We start from the raw sequence: 19,535 nt of genomic DNA on the forward strand, positions 1-19,535 counted from the left end.
ACAAATCAAACAATAACGCTTATAGAGAGAGAGAGAACAACTTGTTGTGGCACTATTGCACACAATTTGGTGGTGATTGTTACAGCATCAAAAAGCGTCAAACGTTTCCATTCCAGCAGGGGAAATCATTCACATTTCTCGATAAAAGGGAAAGAAGATTTCTTCGGCAATAGATGGCATGGCAGTAAGAATAATGGAAATACAGCGATGCCCCATGTGTACAATTATATATACATGTTATCCCCTGATCTTTCCTTGTCCAAGGTTGGCCAATTGCAAGCTTTTGGTTATTTATGGGAAATATTAGAAATCAAGGCAGCCCATCTTTCATATTAAAATTACTCTTACACAATCGCACATAATAGGCCCTTATTTAAGCCATGGATTATCTTGAGGAGGGATATGCAAGATGAATATGAAAGATGAATATGAAAGAGGAATTTGAACGTGGTGAAGCAGAGTTCTCCTTACCACTGCGGAGAGGCTGGGGACGAATTTGACGGAGTTCTTCACCTCCTCCTCCGTCACCTCCACCATAGAGCAGTGCTCCTCCTCCAGGGGTAAGGGGTCAGTACCGCCCTGAGTCACCCATTGGTCCAGCTACACACACACACACACACACACACACACACACACACACACACGCACACACAGACACACACACACACACACACACACTTCACTTTCAGGGATAGTGCACGTCGTTTTCCATTTAAATGAAAATGTGAATACTTTAAGCATGACAATGTAGTTCCACTGTCAGCATGGCGGCTATGGGAACTTCACTCAAATAAGTGAAGAGGAAGGCAGTGCCTGCCACTCGCTCTTATTCCTTCTACTGTGAAGTGGCCAAGCACTACAAGGAAGCTTTATTAACTAGGAAACTTGCTGCACCCTCACATTTTGTGAGTGGTTTTGGGGGGAGGGTAGGGAGTGTCCACTGACACACAACGTATCAGAAGATACATCGTAGGGAGGTTTCAGCAGAGGGGAGGAAAAACATTTTTGCTCCCACTAGTGTCAGTTCATCCCCATGTAAATCCTCTCACTGAGCTCTCTCTCTGTTGCCCCTACATGGAGAGCCATGGCCGCCCGCTCTACCTAGTGTGTTTAAGGACCTCCGGGTCCAGCCGCGCTTCGGTCAGCCGTCTCACCTTAACCTCTGGGATGGTGATCCTGGCGTCCGGGTCCTTCTCCAGCATGCGCAGGATCAGAGCCCTCAACTTCTCGCTGATGCTCGGCCTGAGAGGGCGGGACAAAGGGACAAAGTCAGTTCTGATTGGACGACGTCAGGAAGTTGGGGCATTGTCTACCAATGGTGGAGGAGTATTACAACCAATGTGTCCAATAATTCCAAAATGAGCGAGATGTTTTCAGTCAATAATTTTTAACAAAGAAATTCCTTTTCTCTATTTTCTCTATGTCGTCTATTTTCCCACAATGCATTTCCCTGATTATTAGTAGTTTAGTAGTGTTATTTTTGTGGTATTTATCTTGTTAAGCACTTCGTATCGATGTTTCGCATGGACAGTGTTCTATAAATACATTTTATTGATTGGTCGAAAAAAAAGCAGGGCGTTAGGTCTGTGGGAGCCAGGATGTGGCCAAAAAGGAAAGGAAAAAGAAAATGCATTGGAAAGCTATCCCATCATAAGGTAAGATTGACAGCCAGTTATTGTACCATAGCACAACATATTTTATCATCAGCTGGAAAGTGGCTACGGTAGCTTTAAGCTGGGTTTGGTAGTAAAGGATTTATGCTACGCTGTATTGAGAAAGCGAGTGAGTTAAGCTCCTTTACACCTCGCAGTGCACGTGGTGACTGTGCTCTGCTGTAGGTGGACCTCATCCTGTACGGCTTCACAAACGACCGAAATAAGACCCTACCGTATTGTAGCTGAGAGGAAACTAAGACTAAACATTCATTGATCTCAGAGTACTCAAGGGGCATACAGTAGAACTGAGTATTCTCCACAAAGCAACATGGTGAACACACCCTCTCCCAATGTTCCCCTTTTTGCTTCTGCATGTTTTGTTGTTTTTACATATTTACTGTATATTTATTAGTTTTGGGGTATTTGTTGATCTATTTTGATGATTTTATTATTGTTTATTCTTTCTTCACTGTGTTCTAGTTAGCCGAGGAGTAGGGAGAAAAGTACAAAAATGTTGTTCAACAACTGTTCACAAAAATTGGTTTTGACCTGTTGATCTGGGAAATGTAATATGTTGTTATTTGTCTTACTAGTTGACTGTACTGTTGTGTTCTGCTAGGTGATTTTCCCCTGCAGCACAGTAAAGAGGAACTAAACTAAACCATAACCCTCCAGCCCATGAAAATGTAGCAATGTAATCATTTATATAATAACATATAACGAAAGTTAAAATACGGACACATAGACTTTGGCTTTGACACCTTTTCAGATATATGTATTTATTTTTATTTTAATCAATATTCATTGATTGAATGATAATTAAGGGGAATATTTACGATAATGTTTTGCATGGGTGCCAAGTTAGGCGAATATTAATCGGATAAAACCCCTAACGACAGCGAGAACATCAGCAGCTCTCTCTGTGCTGTGGGAGGAGGGTTGGCTGGAGAGCGGGTAATGGATTAAAACCGCGCGGATCACTCCATTATGTGACCTGGTGTTGCGTTGGTCTGTCTGTCTGTCTATGTGTGTGTACCTGTCACCCTGATCTGAAACAGGATGCTGGAGCCTCTTTGCATCGCACATATTGTGTTTGCACCTGGTCTTATTTGTCTTTGCTTGCAATGCCGGCCTGCCTGCCTGCCTCTCTCTCTCTCTCTCTCAAAAAAAAACCTGGACTTAATTATTCATTATTTCTCCAGTTCTTCCCCCCCGCAGGTCTGGTCTGATAATGCAGTTCCTCTTGCTGTTGTTGTTGTTGTGGTTAAGGTTCCAAGCGAGTGAACACCAGTGCTGTGAGGAAAATGCATCCAGCATATTGTTTTGTGTGGTGAGTCGCATGTGGATTTAGAGGAATAGATGAAATCTCTGCATGGTCCCCGAGCCGTCGCTAGAAGCTCACTAGCTTCTCCTGCTTCTATTTTGAAAAACCAATCATTTTTCTGCTTAGTACAGACTAAAAAACAGATGCTAAGATGAGGGACAACTTTAGGCCTCCTTGAATAAGATGTCCCAACCCCTACCTGCTCCTTAGCAACATGTACCTACATTCACTGTGAGTCCCTCCCTTAAAAGCCTCTGCTAAATGGTAGACATTAATTAAACATGGAATGAACAGTGCATTACATGGAGGAGGACGGGAGACTTACGAGTCTGGGAACTCCACACTCTTGCTCCTTATCTTGTTGTGTAAAACCAGGATGTACTCGTCTATGAAGGGACACTGGAGGGGCAGGGGGAAGGTGAGGCAAACAAACAGTAAGTCAGTGCGGCCCTGAAATACAACTTGGTAAAACATGCATGCAACAGGACAGCGCGGAGGAGCCTCGTTAAAGAAGACTCCTGATGCTGTGTGCATACTGCTACCAATCAAAGCGTCTGACAGTCGCCCGGGAGAGAACCAAAAGGCGAGCTGGACCCCGCCGGCTGCTAACATTTGTCAGCTTGCATTAAAAGCCACTTGAGGCGCTTGGCTTGGAGGGGCCGGAGCTGAAGGGGCTGTGCTGAGGCGGTGGGCTGGAGGAAAGAGGGAGGAAGAGGAGGAAGAGGAAGGGACTTGCCTTGCCGAAGACCAGGCAGTAGAGGGTCACACCCATGGCCCACACGTCCAGCGCCTGGCGGGGGAGAGGAGCCGACAGACAGGGTCAACCGTGGGTGTGAAACATACACACACATACAGGAATACACACACATATACACAGGCGTGTGAATGCACCCGCACACACTCGCGGCAACATTCAGACGCACACACAAACACAGCGCAGAAAACACACATATGCAAGCACACGGGTGCACACGCAAGTTTATGTTTATATATACACATACATAAACACAGACGGGCGCATGCACCCATAAAGACACACACAAACATACACACACAGCCAAACACCCACCCACACACACATACACTGGAGTTCTATCTCTCCATTGGGATTCCCGAGGGGGAACGCAGGCTCAGGTAGCATGGATAAGGGCCAATCAATCCTTTCCCCCTCTCATTAGCCATGTGATGCTGAGGGACATGGAACAGAGAGCCCCCAGACCGACGGATTAATAAAGTGTAGACTAACACCAACACACATGTCGTCGGGCAGGAGGATGATCACGTGGAGGAGATGTGATTACAGGTCATTTCCGTTGCCGTATTAATAGTTGATGTTGATTAGTATGTTCCTTAAAATATGTAATGTATAGCAAAAAATGCATTCCAATCTAGTTAGATCGTTTCGTTATATAAGAATAAATTATAGTTTCTGTGAAAAATCAAAGACTTTGTGAATCAAAGTCTGCCGTTTGAAAGAGCTGTTCACCAGCCCTGCAGGGTTTTGTCGGTGTCCAGATCTATCAATTCAGCCAGCCCCCGCTCGTGGCCAATGGAAACAGGAGCCGGCAAAGGCGTCTTGTGTAAGATGATGGTGTGCTGCTGATTACATAAGGACACTGCAGTCTGGAATGATTTCTGGCTGGACTGACGGGGGAGAGATACTGCTGCACTACACAGGAGGCTGTTCGTTAAGGGAAACCAGCGTTAGTGAGCGAAGTCGGCAAGCTACTTTCGATTCACATCATAGGTGGAACACTATGGGGGAGATAAGAAAAATAAAAAAAAAATCGAAAACCTCACTGGGTTAAAAACAGATTTTATCTTTTTTGACAACTTGTTACTTTTTTCTTTACACAGTGCAGGCACTACATCCAGACGTCAGCCATTTTGTTCTGCTTCTCCTCGGGCTAACGGACAAAATAAACACACAGATCTTGTCTAGAATGTGATGGTGTTAGAATCGTGAGGTCTGTGTAGGGGTGTGCATGAAAACCCGCATTTCAGCGGTATGGAAGTAGGAGAGGCAACAAGACAACGTTACAACTCCCAAACAAGCACACACACACACACACACACACACACACACACACACACACACACACACACACACACACACACACACACACACACACACCTTCCCGCTGAAGCTCTGGCGGTTGTCGGTCAAAGTCTCAGGGGCCATGAAGGCGGGGGTGCCGGCCGTGCTGGAGAGCAGCGCGTCGCTCCCTTCGAACTGGTTGCTGACGCCGAAGTCGGCGATCTTGACGTGTCCGTCATCCCCCAGTAGCAGGTTGGACGGCTTGATGTCGCGGTGGACGATCTTCTGGTAATGCACTGGGAGGGCAGGTGAGGAGAGGAAGATTCACAATCCGGTCTTTTCTCTCCCTCTCTTAACCCTTGCCATATTGCACAATACAATATGTAAATATCCCAGTTCTTCCATTTTTTTTATTTTATATCTATTTATAATATTCTTCATATCTGCTAAAAAATGATATTGTATTTATTTATATATTTTTATTCTATTATATTTTATTTATATTGTTATTCTATTTGTATTTTATTTATATTTTAAGCAAAGTAATACAGAGTATGTCACACAAAGATTTCACGGCAGATCCTGTTAAGAGTATGGGACAAATAAAATCCTTTGAATCTTGAATCTTTGAAACCCTCCACTACCACTCGCTCCCTCGCTCATCCTGGACAGAAAATCAATGAGACAGAGTTATGGAATTCAATCGGAGTTGCCATTTTTTCTTAACAAAATTATGTATAAAATAAAAGAACAAATAGTAAACAATCATGTCTGCTTTTCATCAGCGCGGTCGCCGATGCTAAAATATAAATCTTGTCAACAGTATTTTCGCCGCCATATGAATATGAATACATTCTATGCATTGCGATTCAAAGGAGAGCCGCTCCGAGCCAGAGGCTTAGGGGCTGTTCACCCTTCCGTTGTTACTTAAGCCTTCAGCCACTTAGCGGCGGTCGCGTTGGAAGTGTTGGGAGGCTTAACCCGGAGCAATCCGCCGAGCCCCCCCTGACGGCGCCCTCGTATCTGAGGGGTGCGGGGGTCTAATCAGGGATGAAACACTCAACAAGATAACAGACCTTGAGAATCACCCCGTGTTCCTGATAATAGGATGACGGTTCGAGTTGACCTGACGTAGATCAACTGAGCCCTGGAGATGACAAGGCAATCATGTCCACGTCACCAGTGAGGTGAAGTTGTTCTATGAACATGGATAGATTCGTCCAATAAGATTTTCATATTATTATATAATGTTTACACATTTAAAACGTATACAGGCTTTCGAACGGAGCTGGAGTTCGAGAGCAAGAGACATCTCTGTGATAATGCAGTGCTCTTGAGCAGGGCAACTGGTTTCTGACACGGAGACAAGAGGGACAGCAGTACCTGGCTCCCATATTAAAGGCCCCTGTTACACCACCAGGTGTAACAGGGGCCTCCCCTGTGTAACAGGGGAGTGTGATCAACCATTGAAAGGCGTTTCAAACGCAGCCCTGCCCTGCTGCACACAGTGACTTCAGAAGAGGGAGACTCCACCCAGATGTATGCTGGATAGTCTATGAGCCTTCCCAGAGGAACGCAGAAAGTAGGCCTTTCTATCCATCATACATCTAGGTGGACTCTCCCACTTGTGATGGTACAAAGTCACAGGGCAGGTCTGATTTTGAACAGGCATGTAATGTTGGCTCACCCTCACACCTGAGTAAAAGAGCGGCCCTTTTACTCTACAGCTAAACGCAGCTCATTGTTATGAGAGTCATTAAATAGGATTAGAGCCTTGGTATAAGAGGGCTGAGGGAAGGCTGAGGAAATGAGAAGGGTTCGCTCTGTTGGCGTCGGCTGTCCGTCGATAGGAAGCGATGGCTTCATTCATTCCGGGCCCATGAGATGAGCCCTTGAAAAGACAGAAAGTGCCCAGATTGATCCGGAGCGGATCGTTAGGGCTCAGGGTCCACTCGTGTAAATGAGGAGACTGCCCGAGGACCCGCCCTTCATTAACCGGCCGGGTCAATGCTGATTAGATTTGTGCCGGACACCACCAGCCAGGGCCTAACCATCCCCCCACTTTGCCGGGGACATCCAATGTCCACAACGGTCTGGAACAGTGGTTCCACTCGGCCATGGAGCAGACAGGGCCCGGCGGGCCGCCAGCCATGACTCACAGCCTACGAACATCTGGTATGAACCGCTTTGTTTGAGAGCTTGCGACGGCGAGGCTCTCGTTATTCAGGGATTTGAAGAGCTTGTCTATGAATGGTGTGTCGATGACAAAGAAAACACGAGACTGAATGAGTATTTCACATAGTGAGGTTTAGACATTTCTTCCTCCCTTTCTTCCACAGACTTTAGCTTCTTTGTGTTTTAGTTCCAAGTCACACATATTTACGAGAAGGCTGTGTGAAGGTTACAGGAGGACAGGTTGCTGGAGGTTTCTCTCTCGCGGTCACGCTGTTACACTTGTTTCAGCCACTATAACTACGGTGCTGGAAACGTCTGGGCTGCATGGCCGTAATGGGAGAGACTGGTTTATGAAGGGCACTGGTGTAGTCCAGGGTATACGCGGGTATATGGCGTATACCCACTTATTTTTCAGTCAGCATTGCGTATACCCACTTCTAAATCCCCCCAGATGCGCATCATTCAGTAGTATCTGCAAGACAAATCGCCCACTTTTTCCTTAGGATGGTGAAGCCACGACCCACGCTACTCTGCCTCTTATTGGCTAATACCCGCTGCCTTTACTGATTAGATTGGTTAACTGTAGGCATGACGACGAATGAGCCAATCGGAGGGAGAGAAGGGCGGGTCATGCCGAGGTAAGACAAATTTACTTTTACAAGTTTACTTTAAATGATTTGCTATAATAATCCGGTAAGATGAAGTGAGCTATCCAAACAAAAATTTCATTTGATAACTACAATGTATGTGGAAGAAATGGACCATGCACACATACAGCTGTGGATAAAGTACTTCAAGTTATCTCAGGACACTTTTCAAATAGAGAAGGTCTAGACCGAACTCCTTATAACATTTACAGAGACCCAATATTACCACCATGAGCAAGCACTTGGCGACAGGGGCAAGGAAAAACTGCCTTTTAAGAGGCAGAAACCTAGGACAGATCCTTCGCCTCTAGGTGGGTGGGTGGGAGGGAGGGAGGGGGAGAGAGAGAGAGAGAGAGAGAGAGAGAGAGAGAGAGAGAGAGAGAGAGAGAGAGAGAGAGAGAGAGAGAGAGAGAGAGAGAGAGAGAGATGCACAGCAACGACACTAGCAACAACTACACTAATAGTAGATGATGACGATGACAACAGCAACGATTGGGGACAAAAAGCAGTGACAATAGTAACTAGTAATACATTTTTGTACTGTCTGTATGTATTTTTGCATTGTTTGTTTATGCTTCACAGAATGTCTGGTCTGTAGAAGTGTGAACTCCATTGGGATCAACAAGGAGCAAGGTGTATCACTCTCAAGAGAATGGATGAACTTTGAAATTCAAGTGTCTGGCCAGGGAAGTAGAACAACAAGTCTGTCTGCCTTGAGAAATAAGGTGAAGAAACATGCTTTGTCCAAGGCCCACACTCAGTGAACGTGGCAGAGCAACAGGACAAAGCTGCCATTGAGAATGCAATGGAGGCTATGACTAAGTCCTACATGAAGGAAACTGAAGCCGTGTTTCGAACAGCCTACCATATTGCCAAAAAAAACGGACCCTTTTGTGACCATTAGAGATGGGCGATATGGCCTAAAATCCATATTGCGATATACATTGCAGCCTCTTGCGATAATGATATATATCACGATATAAAATAATAAAATAACCGTTTCAGAACAGGTTACATAGACCCTAAGGAAAGCCAAACTGGTAAATGTATTTAAAAAAAAGAGAAATATAGTATCATATAGTATCATGTAATCATTTCGAGAACATTTATTGTGAAACACTGTAATCATACAACATAATGTTGCAGATAAATAGAATTAGTATTGGGTTTCTTTCCTTGAGTGCAAACCATTCTAAAAGGCACTACACTTAGTTTAAGTCCTTGGTTCTTAAATGCCACCCAAGATGCAGAGAACAGGAAAAACGGGTGTCTTTCTAGATAAGGAACAGACACTGTACTGACAATTAGGGATGGGCATGATTAATTGATGATCGATCATTGATTACGATTTTTGACGATTACGTGATATTTTTAACCATCAAAAGGAGGTTGACCCAGGTTGACCCATGTGTTAAATGCCGATGCATTTAACACATTCCGAGTCAGGATGAGGGAGAAGGAGTTGGACCAGTCCGCAGATCAATGTATATCACGCTGGATATCCATGATTGTTTACTTTCACCGGTGATTCCCCCCCCCCCCCCTTTTTCTTTAACGCTTTACAACGCCCCAGACCTTTTTGTCCAATGATTTAACGTTCTTTGCACACATGCAGGTTTGTTGACGAATTCTGGCACTGTTGCGAAAATTGCAATGTGAAAAGGAATTGCACCAAACCAAAAATTAAACATTGTATTTTGCGTCATCAACATGCATTATCGCGATACAGCGATAGAATTAAAATCTCTATCGTAGGCCATTTTTTTATCGTTTATATCGCATACCGTTTATATCGCGCATTACTATTGACCATGAGAGCCTCATCGAGCTGCAGGAACTGAATGGTCTAAAAATGGGCACAATACTTCATTCACGTTGCAGTGCAACACAAATAATACAACATGTTGCCAGTGAGATGCAGAGCAAAATCGTCAGTAACATTATAGCATCATCCAGTCAGTTGGCTGTCCTAATTGACGAGGCATCTTCTTTAAGTCACAAAGCTGTCACGACAGTTTCAATCAAAGACAGGCAAATGTACAGAGGTTTACTAGACCGTGTTCAAAGTCCAGAATTTATTTGTGACCTTGGGCTCATGTATGACACACTCCATGAACTAAGTCTCCTGTCACAGGAGCTTCAGTCTCGTTCGATAACTCTGCTCAGAGCTGAGCATCTGCTGAAACGCTCAATCAGAGTGATCCAGTCATTCAAAGAGAGTCCAGGTGAGAAATATAGTGAGGCTTTAGAAGCAAAAAAGACTGGGGAGTATCGGTCTACAACACTGAAAACAATGGCAAAGCTGAAGTCTATCAATCCAGGCCAGTTCTTACAACGCCTTGTGAACAATCTGGGGAAACGCTTGTCTTTTGAGGATGAGACCATCAAGGACCTCAGCATCCTTGATCAGAGTAAATGGCCATCAAAGCCCAGCATCTGCCATGGTGAAGAACAAATTAAGCGACTGTGCAAGCGATTTAACCTGTGCACAGACCAAGCACTGAATAGGATGCGGGACCTACTGGAACAGCCCACTAGTGAGCCCAAGGACCTAAAACCACTCATGAACTGTATGAAAACATTCCCTGTCAGTACAGCAGAGTGTGAGAGGAACTTTAGCCTTATGAACAATATAAGCTCAGACAAAAGGGCTGTCCTACTGATCTCGAACATATCAAACTTGATGATGATTAATGTCAACGGCCTGCCTACTTCCAAGTTTGATCCTAGAAAGTATACAAGGACCTGGTTGAAGAGCCATCGTGCTGCCTCTTCTGTGCGTTCTAGACAGTGCAGTGGGAAAACTCCTGCAGAAAGCAAGTCTGTCTGGAAAATACTGTAATATGAGCAAGGTTAGAAACCCAGTACTGGGTTCAGAGAGTATATCACTGTTGATGTGTTGTAAATGCATTTTTTTTTCTTTGTAAACTAAATATTGTTGTTTTGTTACATATTGTTTTGTTGAATAATTTCAATGATGATGTTCAATCATCATATGATATTTATATATATATTGATATTAAATATATCTAACAAGATGATTGATGTGGAAGAGAATGATGTGCGTTTTTTTTAATCTAAGGTGAAATATGAACATGGATGCATTGTCAAATTCAGATCTGAAGTATTTTATTTAAATAAATGTTCAAAAAATTACTGAAACCCCATGTTTGCCTCATCTATATTTTACATTCATGCAGGCTGCCTGTGTGACCAGTAATACCTACAAACTGCTCCTGACCAAGTCATGTTCATTTTATAATAGTGGCACACTCTGGCCCATGCTATGTGTTGCAAATCAGCTGTTCAAAGACACAGTTTACAAAAGAAATTACTGACTTGCCAAGTGAGAGAATAGGTGTCATTCCAGGAATAAGGAATAGTTCACTCAAAATGCATAGCTGTCTCTCACTAGTCTGTGGGCCAGTATTGGTTTAGTAATTTCATAATCCTTCCTCCCTGAGATCAAGCAGCAGAAATTATGTGACAATGAGCAAATACTACTGACGGATTGTTGGGTAAACTAAATAGAGTAGTCTCACATGTCACTGTTTCTAAAACAGGGCGTTTTTCTGGGCTGCGTTAAAAACGGGCAAACATTAGTATATCCACTTCTCCAGGGACCACTACACCACTGATGAAGGGACACAGAAAGTAGTACTGCTCTGAAATATAACCTGTCGATTCAACGAAGGACACATCGAGGGATAAGATGTAATCAGTCGGCACCAGCCTCATTAAAGCCGATTCCTTATGCTGTGCTGTGTCAGGGATGAACAGGGACAGCGATCTACACATGGCCTTGTCTATCTGTCGACAACAACAACAACAGGGCTGCTGTCCCTGTTCTGCTGGTGTCGACTACTTACGGTATTCAATTCCCAGGATGATGTCTCGAAAGTATAGCCTTGACTGGTCCTCGGAGAAAGGGGTTTCTGTTGGCACTTCCATCACTGGACTATACGTCCCAGCAGGCAACAGGTCAGATGGAAGGACAGAGAAAAATAATTGAAAAATAAAATAGAGCAGTAGTGTTCATAAATAGAACCATTCATACATTTCAAACGCAAGCTGAACCAAGATTGGAAAAAGACCTGCCCTCCATGTCAAATCTTGAGCAATCAGACAAAACGTGTAGACAAAAAGCGCTTTATTTTATTCCCTTTTTTCGAATGTAGCTATATGAATTCATTTGTGTGGGTACCTCAGGTAGGTATTAAGTTTAGTTCTGTAATATTATCCGTAAATATATTAAACATAATTTCATGTATATAAAAGAAAGGAACCCATTCATAACCAAAATAAAAAGAAACATGCAACGGACAAAATGTAACATTTAAATGATATCTATTTGTTGGCATGCTGTAATGTCACACCCATAATGTCCATGGTGATGGATGCTAATTGTCCCATTGAGCTGAAAGGAGAATGTTCCATTCCCTCATTATAGAGAAAAGAAAGGGAAAGCCACTGGATTAGGGGGGAGTCTCTCTCTACCACACAAGACATTAAGTACTATTCTCTCCCATTAAAACGTCCTTTGAAACCTAGAGTTTTCAGGGGTTTTTTGTTTCGTTCTTACGTTTGCCCCTGCAGGTGTAATGAATATGCAAAGAATAAAGTTGTCTTAGAATAATAAAATGCTTTGTGGTGCTGGGGTTCAGCAGGGAACAGCTTTTAATTGCACTCACTCAATATTAATCTTTCAAGCCTGCCAGACAATGGGAGATTATTGGTGTATTATTGAGGCAGGTGAGGCAGGCCGTACCCATGGGGAAATGTGACATGGCATTCGCTCTAAGCTGCCTCAGTCCTCTGATAAAAATAAGCTTTTCAGTGTGTCCAGCGTGCTCGTGAGCGCGCGTGTGCGTGTGCGTGTGTGTGTGTGTGTGTGTGCGCGCATGTGTAATTAATTTTAAACAGTAATGTGACATTATCCTCACTTCTCTTCTGGCATTAATAAAGTGCTTATTTGACCTAATCTATACCTTTGATCTATTCAGAGCCGATCACAGACTGCCTCTCTCTCTCTCCCTCTCTCACATCTCACCATGGAGTGAGCAAACCTAAACACCCATTTTAATTAAATATCTCCGAGGCGGTGTTTGACAGCCAACAGCCGGTTTGGCTGATTGTGGTGTTAGATGTTACGAGGAGAACATGACACATTGTGGATTATAAAAAAAACTGTTGGAAGTATCACTTAGCTCTGTTGGATAGTAACATAGATGCATGGATGGGTAAATGGATGGTGGTGGATGAGGATGCATGCATGAATAAATGCATGAATGTATGATTGAATGGTGGACGTGTGGATTACGGAATGGATGGATTGGGGGATGAATGGATGAGTAACGGAAGGACGATTGATTGGGAGGATGAATGATCGACGGATTGACTAAGATATGTATGTTGGGTGGTTGGGTGGATGCATGGTTGTTTGACTGGTTATGAGGATGGATGGATGATTGGTTGATTGGTTGGATGGATGAGGGATGGATTGATGAGAGGATGTGTGTATGAATGTATGATTGAATGTATGGGGGTTGGTTAGGGTGATTGGAGCAATGATAAATGACAGCACAGGGAGAGCTACCGGAGAGAGCGAGAGAGAGAGAGAGAGAAGAGCCCCAGGGCTACGGTATTGGGTCATTAAGAAAAGGAGCAGGTTCTCTACTCACCCCTTTCGCATCAGCTCAAACACTGTGAGGGAGAAGGGACAGAGGAGAAGCACAGTGAGCACGCCGCCCCAATTTATCCAATTTGAGGTTGACCGCCCGGCCTACGTCTCAGCAGAACCATAACACCAACGCTTTACCGGCGAGAGGCCAGGTTCAATACAATGAGTCACATTAAGCGTACGTGGAGTCAGAGGACGGTGTCCTGGCAGCACTAATGGAGGAAGTGCATCATGCATTAGACCTCTCAGAGGTGATCCATATTAGACAGAGAGACAGAGAGAGAGAGAGAGAGAGAGAGAGAGAGACACACACACAGAGACAGGGAGAGAGACAGAGACAGAGAGAGAGAGCTACAAATAAGGAAAGAACAGTGGACTTACCCATGTGAAGGTTGTCTTCAGCAGGATCATCCAACACCTACAGGGGTGAAAGTAAAACCCATTAAAATAAAGCACAGATCACTATCTCAAAGTACAACACTATTATATAATGTTTTCCAGCAGTTGCTGTTGCTCCAATCCAATTCTGTGGATTCTGTGGACACGTCGATTTCTTTGGCAGAAGGTATTTATATCACGGATGTATTCTAACGTCAACGGTATCTGCTGACTGATACCCCCCTCCATCAATTGCATCCCATTAGGCTAGTCAATAGTACAACGGAATACAACCCTCACAGCTTCCGCTGGGATGCCTCTGTCTGAAACATGTGTATATTTAGGATTTCTCTGAATGGGAAGCATCAGGTGATCTCCTCCCCAAGTGAGGCTGTGTGCTGTATGGGTATTGTGTCCATTTGACTTGAGCTAGAATGCTAATGTCTCACTCCATTTGTTCAAAATGGATGACACCATAATGAAGCTGCCCAGGGCGGAGTTTGCATCCAAAAACCAAACCATGACAAACGATGCAATTACTAAGATGGGGGGTATCAAATAGCGACCACACATTTCCTGTCTGGTGCCCATGCAGACAAACACTTCCATTCTGTCGGGCGAGAGCTATGACTGAACTGGACTCGGCTGATAAATACAACACAGAGGCGTGAGAGGAATATATTTTGTAGTGGCCCCAGGGGGGGGTATCTCAATAAAAAACAGTGTGGTGGTGGCGGTGTTGTTGTTCCATGTCCTCTGCTCTTCAGCAACACACAAAGCACAAGGCAGCGGTCCATTAGGAGCTTGTTATAGAGAAAAAGTGTCGACGCTCGCTTCCGAGTCTCAGCCCAGCTCAGGGACCTCGCCTCGGGGGAGGCGGACGGGGCCGAAAGAGGGAGAGGAAGTCCTCGTTGTGGGACCGGCTTTTGTTCGAGGAAGCCGGCGGGGACTAGCGCTGTGAAGGAAAAGCAGCAGTTTGTCTGCTGAAGAGTAAATGCAGCGCGTTGATCGCACACCGGCCGCTGAAGTGCTTTCCCCCCCCCCCCCCCCCGAAAGCTTCTGAGAGCTTTTCTTTTTTCAGATTGATTTGTGGACTTTTCTTTGTGAGTAAACGCGTTTGTTTGATCGTTGTCCAAACTATTGTCGCTAATCACTGTCATATCCCTCGCGGTGCTCTCTGTGATGAGCTACAAAGACATCACTGAGCCAACAGCCAAAATAAACTAAAACCAGAATGAATGAGATTCATGATCAGCATCCAGTACATATGTAGGGAAGTGGTATGGAGAGAAGTAGACTGGCTCTGTCCAGCCTTCCGTGACAAATCAGCAAATCATGTTCAATTCTTTCTCCTGCTCTGCGTGGGCTATCATCCGTTTGCTGCCCAGAAGAAAAAAAAACACACCATAAATTGCTATTGCTAATTAGATTGGCTGGACTGCAGTCTCACTGGACTCACTAGCAGTAATGAATGCAATACAACCACTAGAACAGTGTAACTAAGCCGAGAGAGAGGGATAGAGAGAGATAGAGAGAAAGAGTTTGAGGGAGGGAGGGAGAGAGAGATAGAGAGACAGAGACAGAGAGAAAGAGAAAGAGATGGAGGGAGAGACAAAGAGAGAGTCCCTATTTTATCTGGGGAGGGAGAGAAATAGAGATTGAGAGAGGGAGGATGGAGTTGCCCACGTTCCGTCAGCGAGAGGGCAGGTTGGTGACAAAATACGACAAATAGAGCTCTGCCAATAATGGCTGTGTGTGCGGGTGCCTGCACGTGATGGTGCCCATCCATCTCCCATCAGAAAGACCCCGGAGGGGAATAGGGTTAATGTGCCCCAACCTAACTGAAGAAGTCTTCACAGCTCTTACATTTTGATGTCCTCACCATCCAGAGTTTCCTCACTGGCTGTTTCTCCTCACAAGCCCCCTTCATCCACCCTCTCAGGACCCCCGCTGGCTACGCTGTGAGGGTCAAGGTCTCTCTCTCTCTCTCTCTCTCTCTCTCTCTCTCTCTCTCTCTCTCTCTCTCTCTCTCTCTCTCTCTCTCTCTCTCTCTCTCTCTCTCTCTCTCTCTCTCTCTCTCTCTCTCTCTCTCTCTCTCTCTCTCTCTCTCTCTCTCTCTCTCTCTCTCTTCCCCCCCCCCACACACTGTCTCTCTGCATTAGACATCAACTCTACCCTAACAGTGGGTCCCTGTGGACACAGACAAAGGCGATCCAGCGTGGATGTCCTAGAGCTAGCCCCTCTGCAGAGTGCAGGCTCTGGCCCTTGTAAGCCTGCGAGCGAAACCCTCTCTGACGCCCAGTGGAAGATATACTTTCAGTGGAACTTTTAATGGGTCCCCGCGTGACAGACTGTGACTTTGCAGTAGTCGGTCGCTTTTTAATGATAGTGACTCGCCATGAGCCAGAATGTCAAATGAAGCAAGCCCATTACATTGATAGTTGAGTCTCTGTTATTGTGAGACATAACTAGACAGTTTTCTGAAGTGGCGCCAGGGCTCCAGTGAAAATGGAGTCCCATGGCCATCAGCCAATCACGTAGACTCACCGTTGTATGTGCTCCACAGGGCGCGCTTACAAATTATATTCAACATTAAATTTGGCAACGTCAGAAAACAAGTAATCCTCAAAGACTGATGCTATTGTTCATGAGTAGAAGTGTCAAGTTGACAGCGGCACACGCCAGTTAATTTAAGCTTTGCGATTGATTTGTTTGGATTGAGTCATCGGATGGACTTAACATCCTGTCTTTGTCGTTTGTAACATGTAACTGATCCGAAGTCACACTTCTGTTTGCTTGCTTTCGAAACTTGAGGCCTGAAAGCTTACGGAAGGCTCATTAAACGATGCTGCGGTGCTGAGCTGTTACCTCAAAGGACTAAACACAACACCGGTAATGGCCACACTATATACCATCACTATAGGAGCGCTCTTGCTATACTAGCACAATGACTAGAGCAATAGGGGCGCTCTCTCTCTCTCTCCTAGCACAATGGACTAGAGCAATAGGGGCCCACCTCCACCAGCTTCACTATGTTGAGGTGGTCCAGCTTCTTCAGGATGGCAATCTCCTGATACACTCTCTCCAGGGGGCCCAAGATCTTGGGCTGTTGGCCCAGGGCTGCTTTGGGTCCCCTTGGAGGTGGACGACCTGCCCGACACATGCACGAACACACACACACACGCACAAGCGCACACACACATACACACGCACATACACATGTGCGCACACACATACAAACACAGACACACACACACGTAATTACATTTCTAACATAGATTAAACATGTTTTTATTGTCATCGTGAAATTCCTGTGTTAATAAGAAAATATTTAAACTGTTGAAAGTTGTAGGCACAGAGTCAAACACAGTAGAATAACAACAGAATAAAACATTAACAGAATAGAATAGTATATAATAGAATAAACATACGCGGAAAACCACATTGTTTAATCAGCCTCTTCTTGGATACCATCTTCATGGCCTGGAAGAGAGGGAGAGAGGGAGAGAGAAATAAGAGAGAGCAAGAGAGAGACAGTTTTAAAGTGAGAGAGCAAGTGAGACTTGACCATTCAGACTTGTAGAAGCTGACATGACACATTGTTTAACCCCACTGATAAATAACCATGGGATTAATGCTTTCACCAAACTCCCATTAAAACCTCTGGCGGTTGGTTTATTTGAAGAAACACAACCCATAATTAGGGGCCAGTATCATTCTCTTCCATAACGAAATGACCTCATAGGAACACAGTTAGACAAACTCCAGACTAACCTTTTAATGAGCTATGAATCACTGAGAACAGTATTCAACAAACAGCTGTAGTTCATGAGTGTTTGTTAGGTAAGGAGATTTTTGTAATTTCCATGTCTATGGACAGAGGCAAAAGATCAAAGTTAAAAAAAAACACTTTTGAGTTGCCATGCACAACAGAGGATGGGAGTACATTTGTTAAGTACTCCTACTACTCAATAGTAGTACAATAGCAGTCAATAGTAAATGCAACTGAAGCTATCCGATTTCACTGATAGTATCAGAAAGACCCGGTTTGAAATGAATGAATGTTTATAGAAACCAGAAGCGCTATTCAGCTCAATAGAGCAAGGGCACTCAACGACGATGGAAGCTCAACAGAGCGACTGGATTCTAACCGCGGTCTGTGTGCCTGCACAAGGCTGTATCTAAAACTCTAATTAAGACGTTACTACCATCGAGCCAGTAAGAAACTTCCAAAAATGCATTCTGTTTCAGTTTTAACAAGCACTGTCTTCCCTACAGTTCAAATATTTGTATTGTCGTATTCCAATGCAAACTGATCAAATAAATGCTGCCAAGGTCACTGGTAAACTTTACTAATCCAAGCCATGGTTTCCTGTAAATAGATACTCCTTTAATGACATCGAATTTATGTTAGGAACGACCAGGTAGTCTGGGCTAAGGCATGAGGAGGACATTTCATTTAGTGAGAGGATAGGAAGAAAATAAGAAAACTAAGGATCTCAAGAGTGTTTGCAGTTGAGTGAGTTTTTCCTACTGGATGAAAGCAATTAATACCAATCAGTGTGTGCCAGACAGCCAGAGGAGTCGCGAGGGGCGGAAAATTATGTCTACACGCTGTCAGCGTTTACATTTTTTATTCTGACAGACGTTATTATACAGCACGGACGGGCAAAGACTGTGTGACAGGTTGGAGCTGAGTCATTCGGTCCAGATTAAACTCGCATGCAAACTGAGCTGGACGTACCTCATCCTGTGTCCACATGCACACTCTCCTCCATCAAAAAATGGCTGCCAGTACGTGGCATGACCGCAGCACCAAACCCTCACCGATCCAACACACCCAGAGTCAAACGACTTTTTTCGGAGGGGTGTCCTGTTGCCCTGCTGTTCCCATGGTTACCTGGCTACGTATGTCTCTGAGCGCTTACTGAGTAGGTGGCATTAGCAGAAGGTAGCGCCACTCTCACCTACCCCCAAGGTGCGTGAAGTGTACGATATTACGAGGTGTATTCAACGGAGAATGTTTCCAGCTCAACTCGCCTCAAAGTGCCACATAAGGACACCGAGTCATAGATTATTTCCCACTCGCCCTCCCAAACCCCAGCCATGCCTTCCAGATTCATGGCCGCGAGCCCACCACAGGCTGCCGTGGTGTGTATAAGTCTGTTTCGGTTGAGGAGGGCTAGCTCTTCGCGTACTGGCGTGGTTCTCCGGTGAATTACCTTGCGGCTGCTTGAAAAAGTACCTTTTTGCTTCGAATTAATAAACCGCATAGCCTCACATTTATGATGTTTATGTCTGTCCCCCTGAGCACCGGCCTTCTCTCCCCGACGACTCCTTTGGACCACAATCAGTCATAAAGAAGGAGCCAGGAGATGTTTTTTGTTGTTGTTATGGTTTCCTCATCCCAAAACCAAATATGCTAATCCCTAAATGATACGCTCCGCCATGCTAAACGCGGTTAAATCAATCCAGCAGTAAAATTGACCTAAAAACTAGGCTAAAGACTACAAATAGTAGTACAAATATAAGCCGATTAGCAACGACGCATGACGTACCGCCCCATAACGCTGAATTATAAGGCAAGTTAAGTTCTGTTTATCCATTTATCACCGCAACAGGCTCACAGGAACCTGTT

General features: G+C 44.6%; 1 protein-coding gene across 1 annotated transcript in view; it reads right to left on the reverse strand.

The window, feature by feature from the left end:
• Positions 1-19,535, reverse strand: part of camkk1a (calcium/calmodulin-dependent protein kinase kinase 1, alpha a) — a 47,874-nt gene that overhangs the window by 3,433 nt on the left and 24,906 nt on the right. The window contains exons 5-14 of the mRNA XM_079738653.1: positions 17,329-17,380; positions 16,914-17,047; positions 13,901-13,937; positions 13,521-13,542; positions 11,709-11,797; positions 5,114-5,313; positions 3,716-3,769; positions 3,305-3,378; positions 1,155-1,242; positions 472-600 (exon numbers count right to left, since the gene is read on the reverse strand). Of these exons, the coding sequence (XP_079594779.1) occupies positions 472-600; positions 1,155-1,242; positions 3,305-3,378; positions 3,716-3,769; positions 5,114-5,313; positions 11,709-11,797; positions 13,521-13,542; positions 13,901-13,937; positions 16,914-17,047; positions 17,329-17,380 (879 nt within the window). The remainder of the gene's footprint in view (positions 1-471; positions 601-1,154; positions 1,243-3,304; positions 3,379-3,715; positions 3,770-5,113; positions 5,314-11,708; positions 11,798-13,520; positions 13,543-13,900; positions 13,938-16,913; positions 17,048-17,328; positions 17,381-19,535) is intronic.

The sequence above is a fragment of the Pollachius pollachius genome (assembly GCF_949987615.1).
Source record: "Pollachius pollachius genome assembly, chromosome: 6".
Classification (NCBI taxonomy): Eukaryota; Metazoa; Chordata; class Actinopteri; order Gadiformes; family Gadidae; genus Pollachius; species Pollachius pollachius.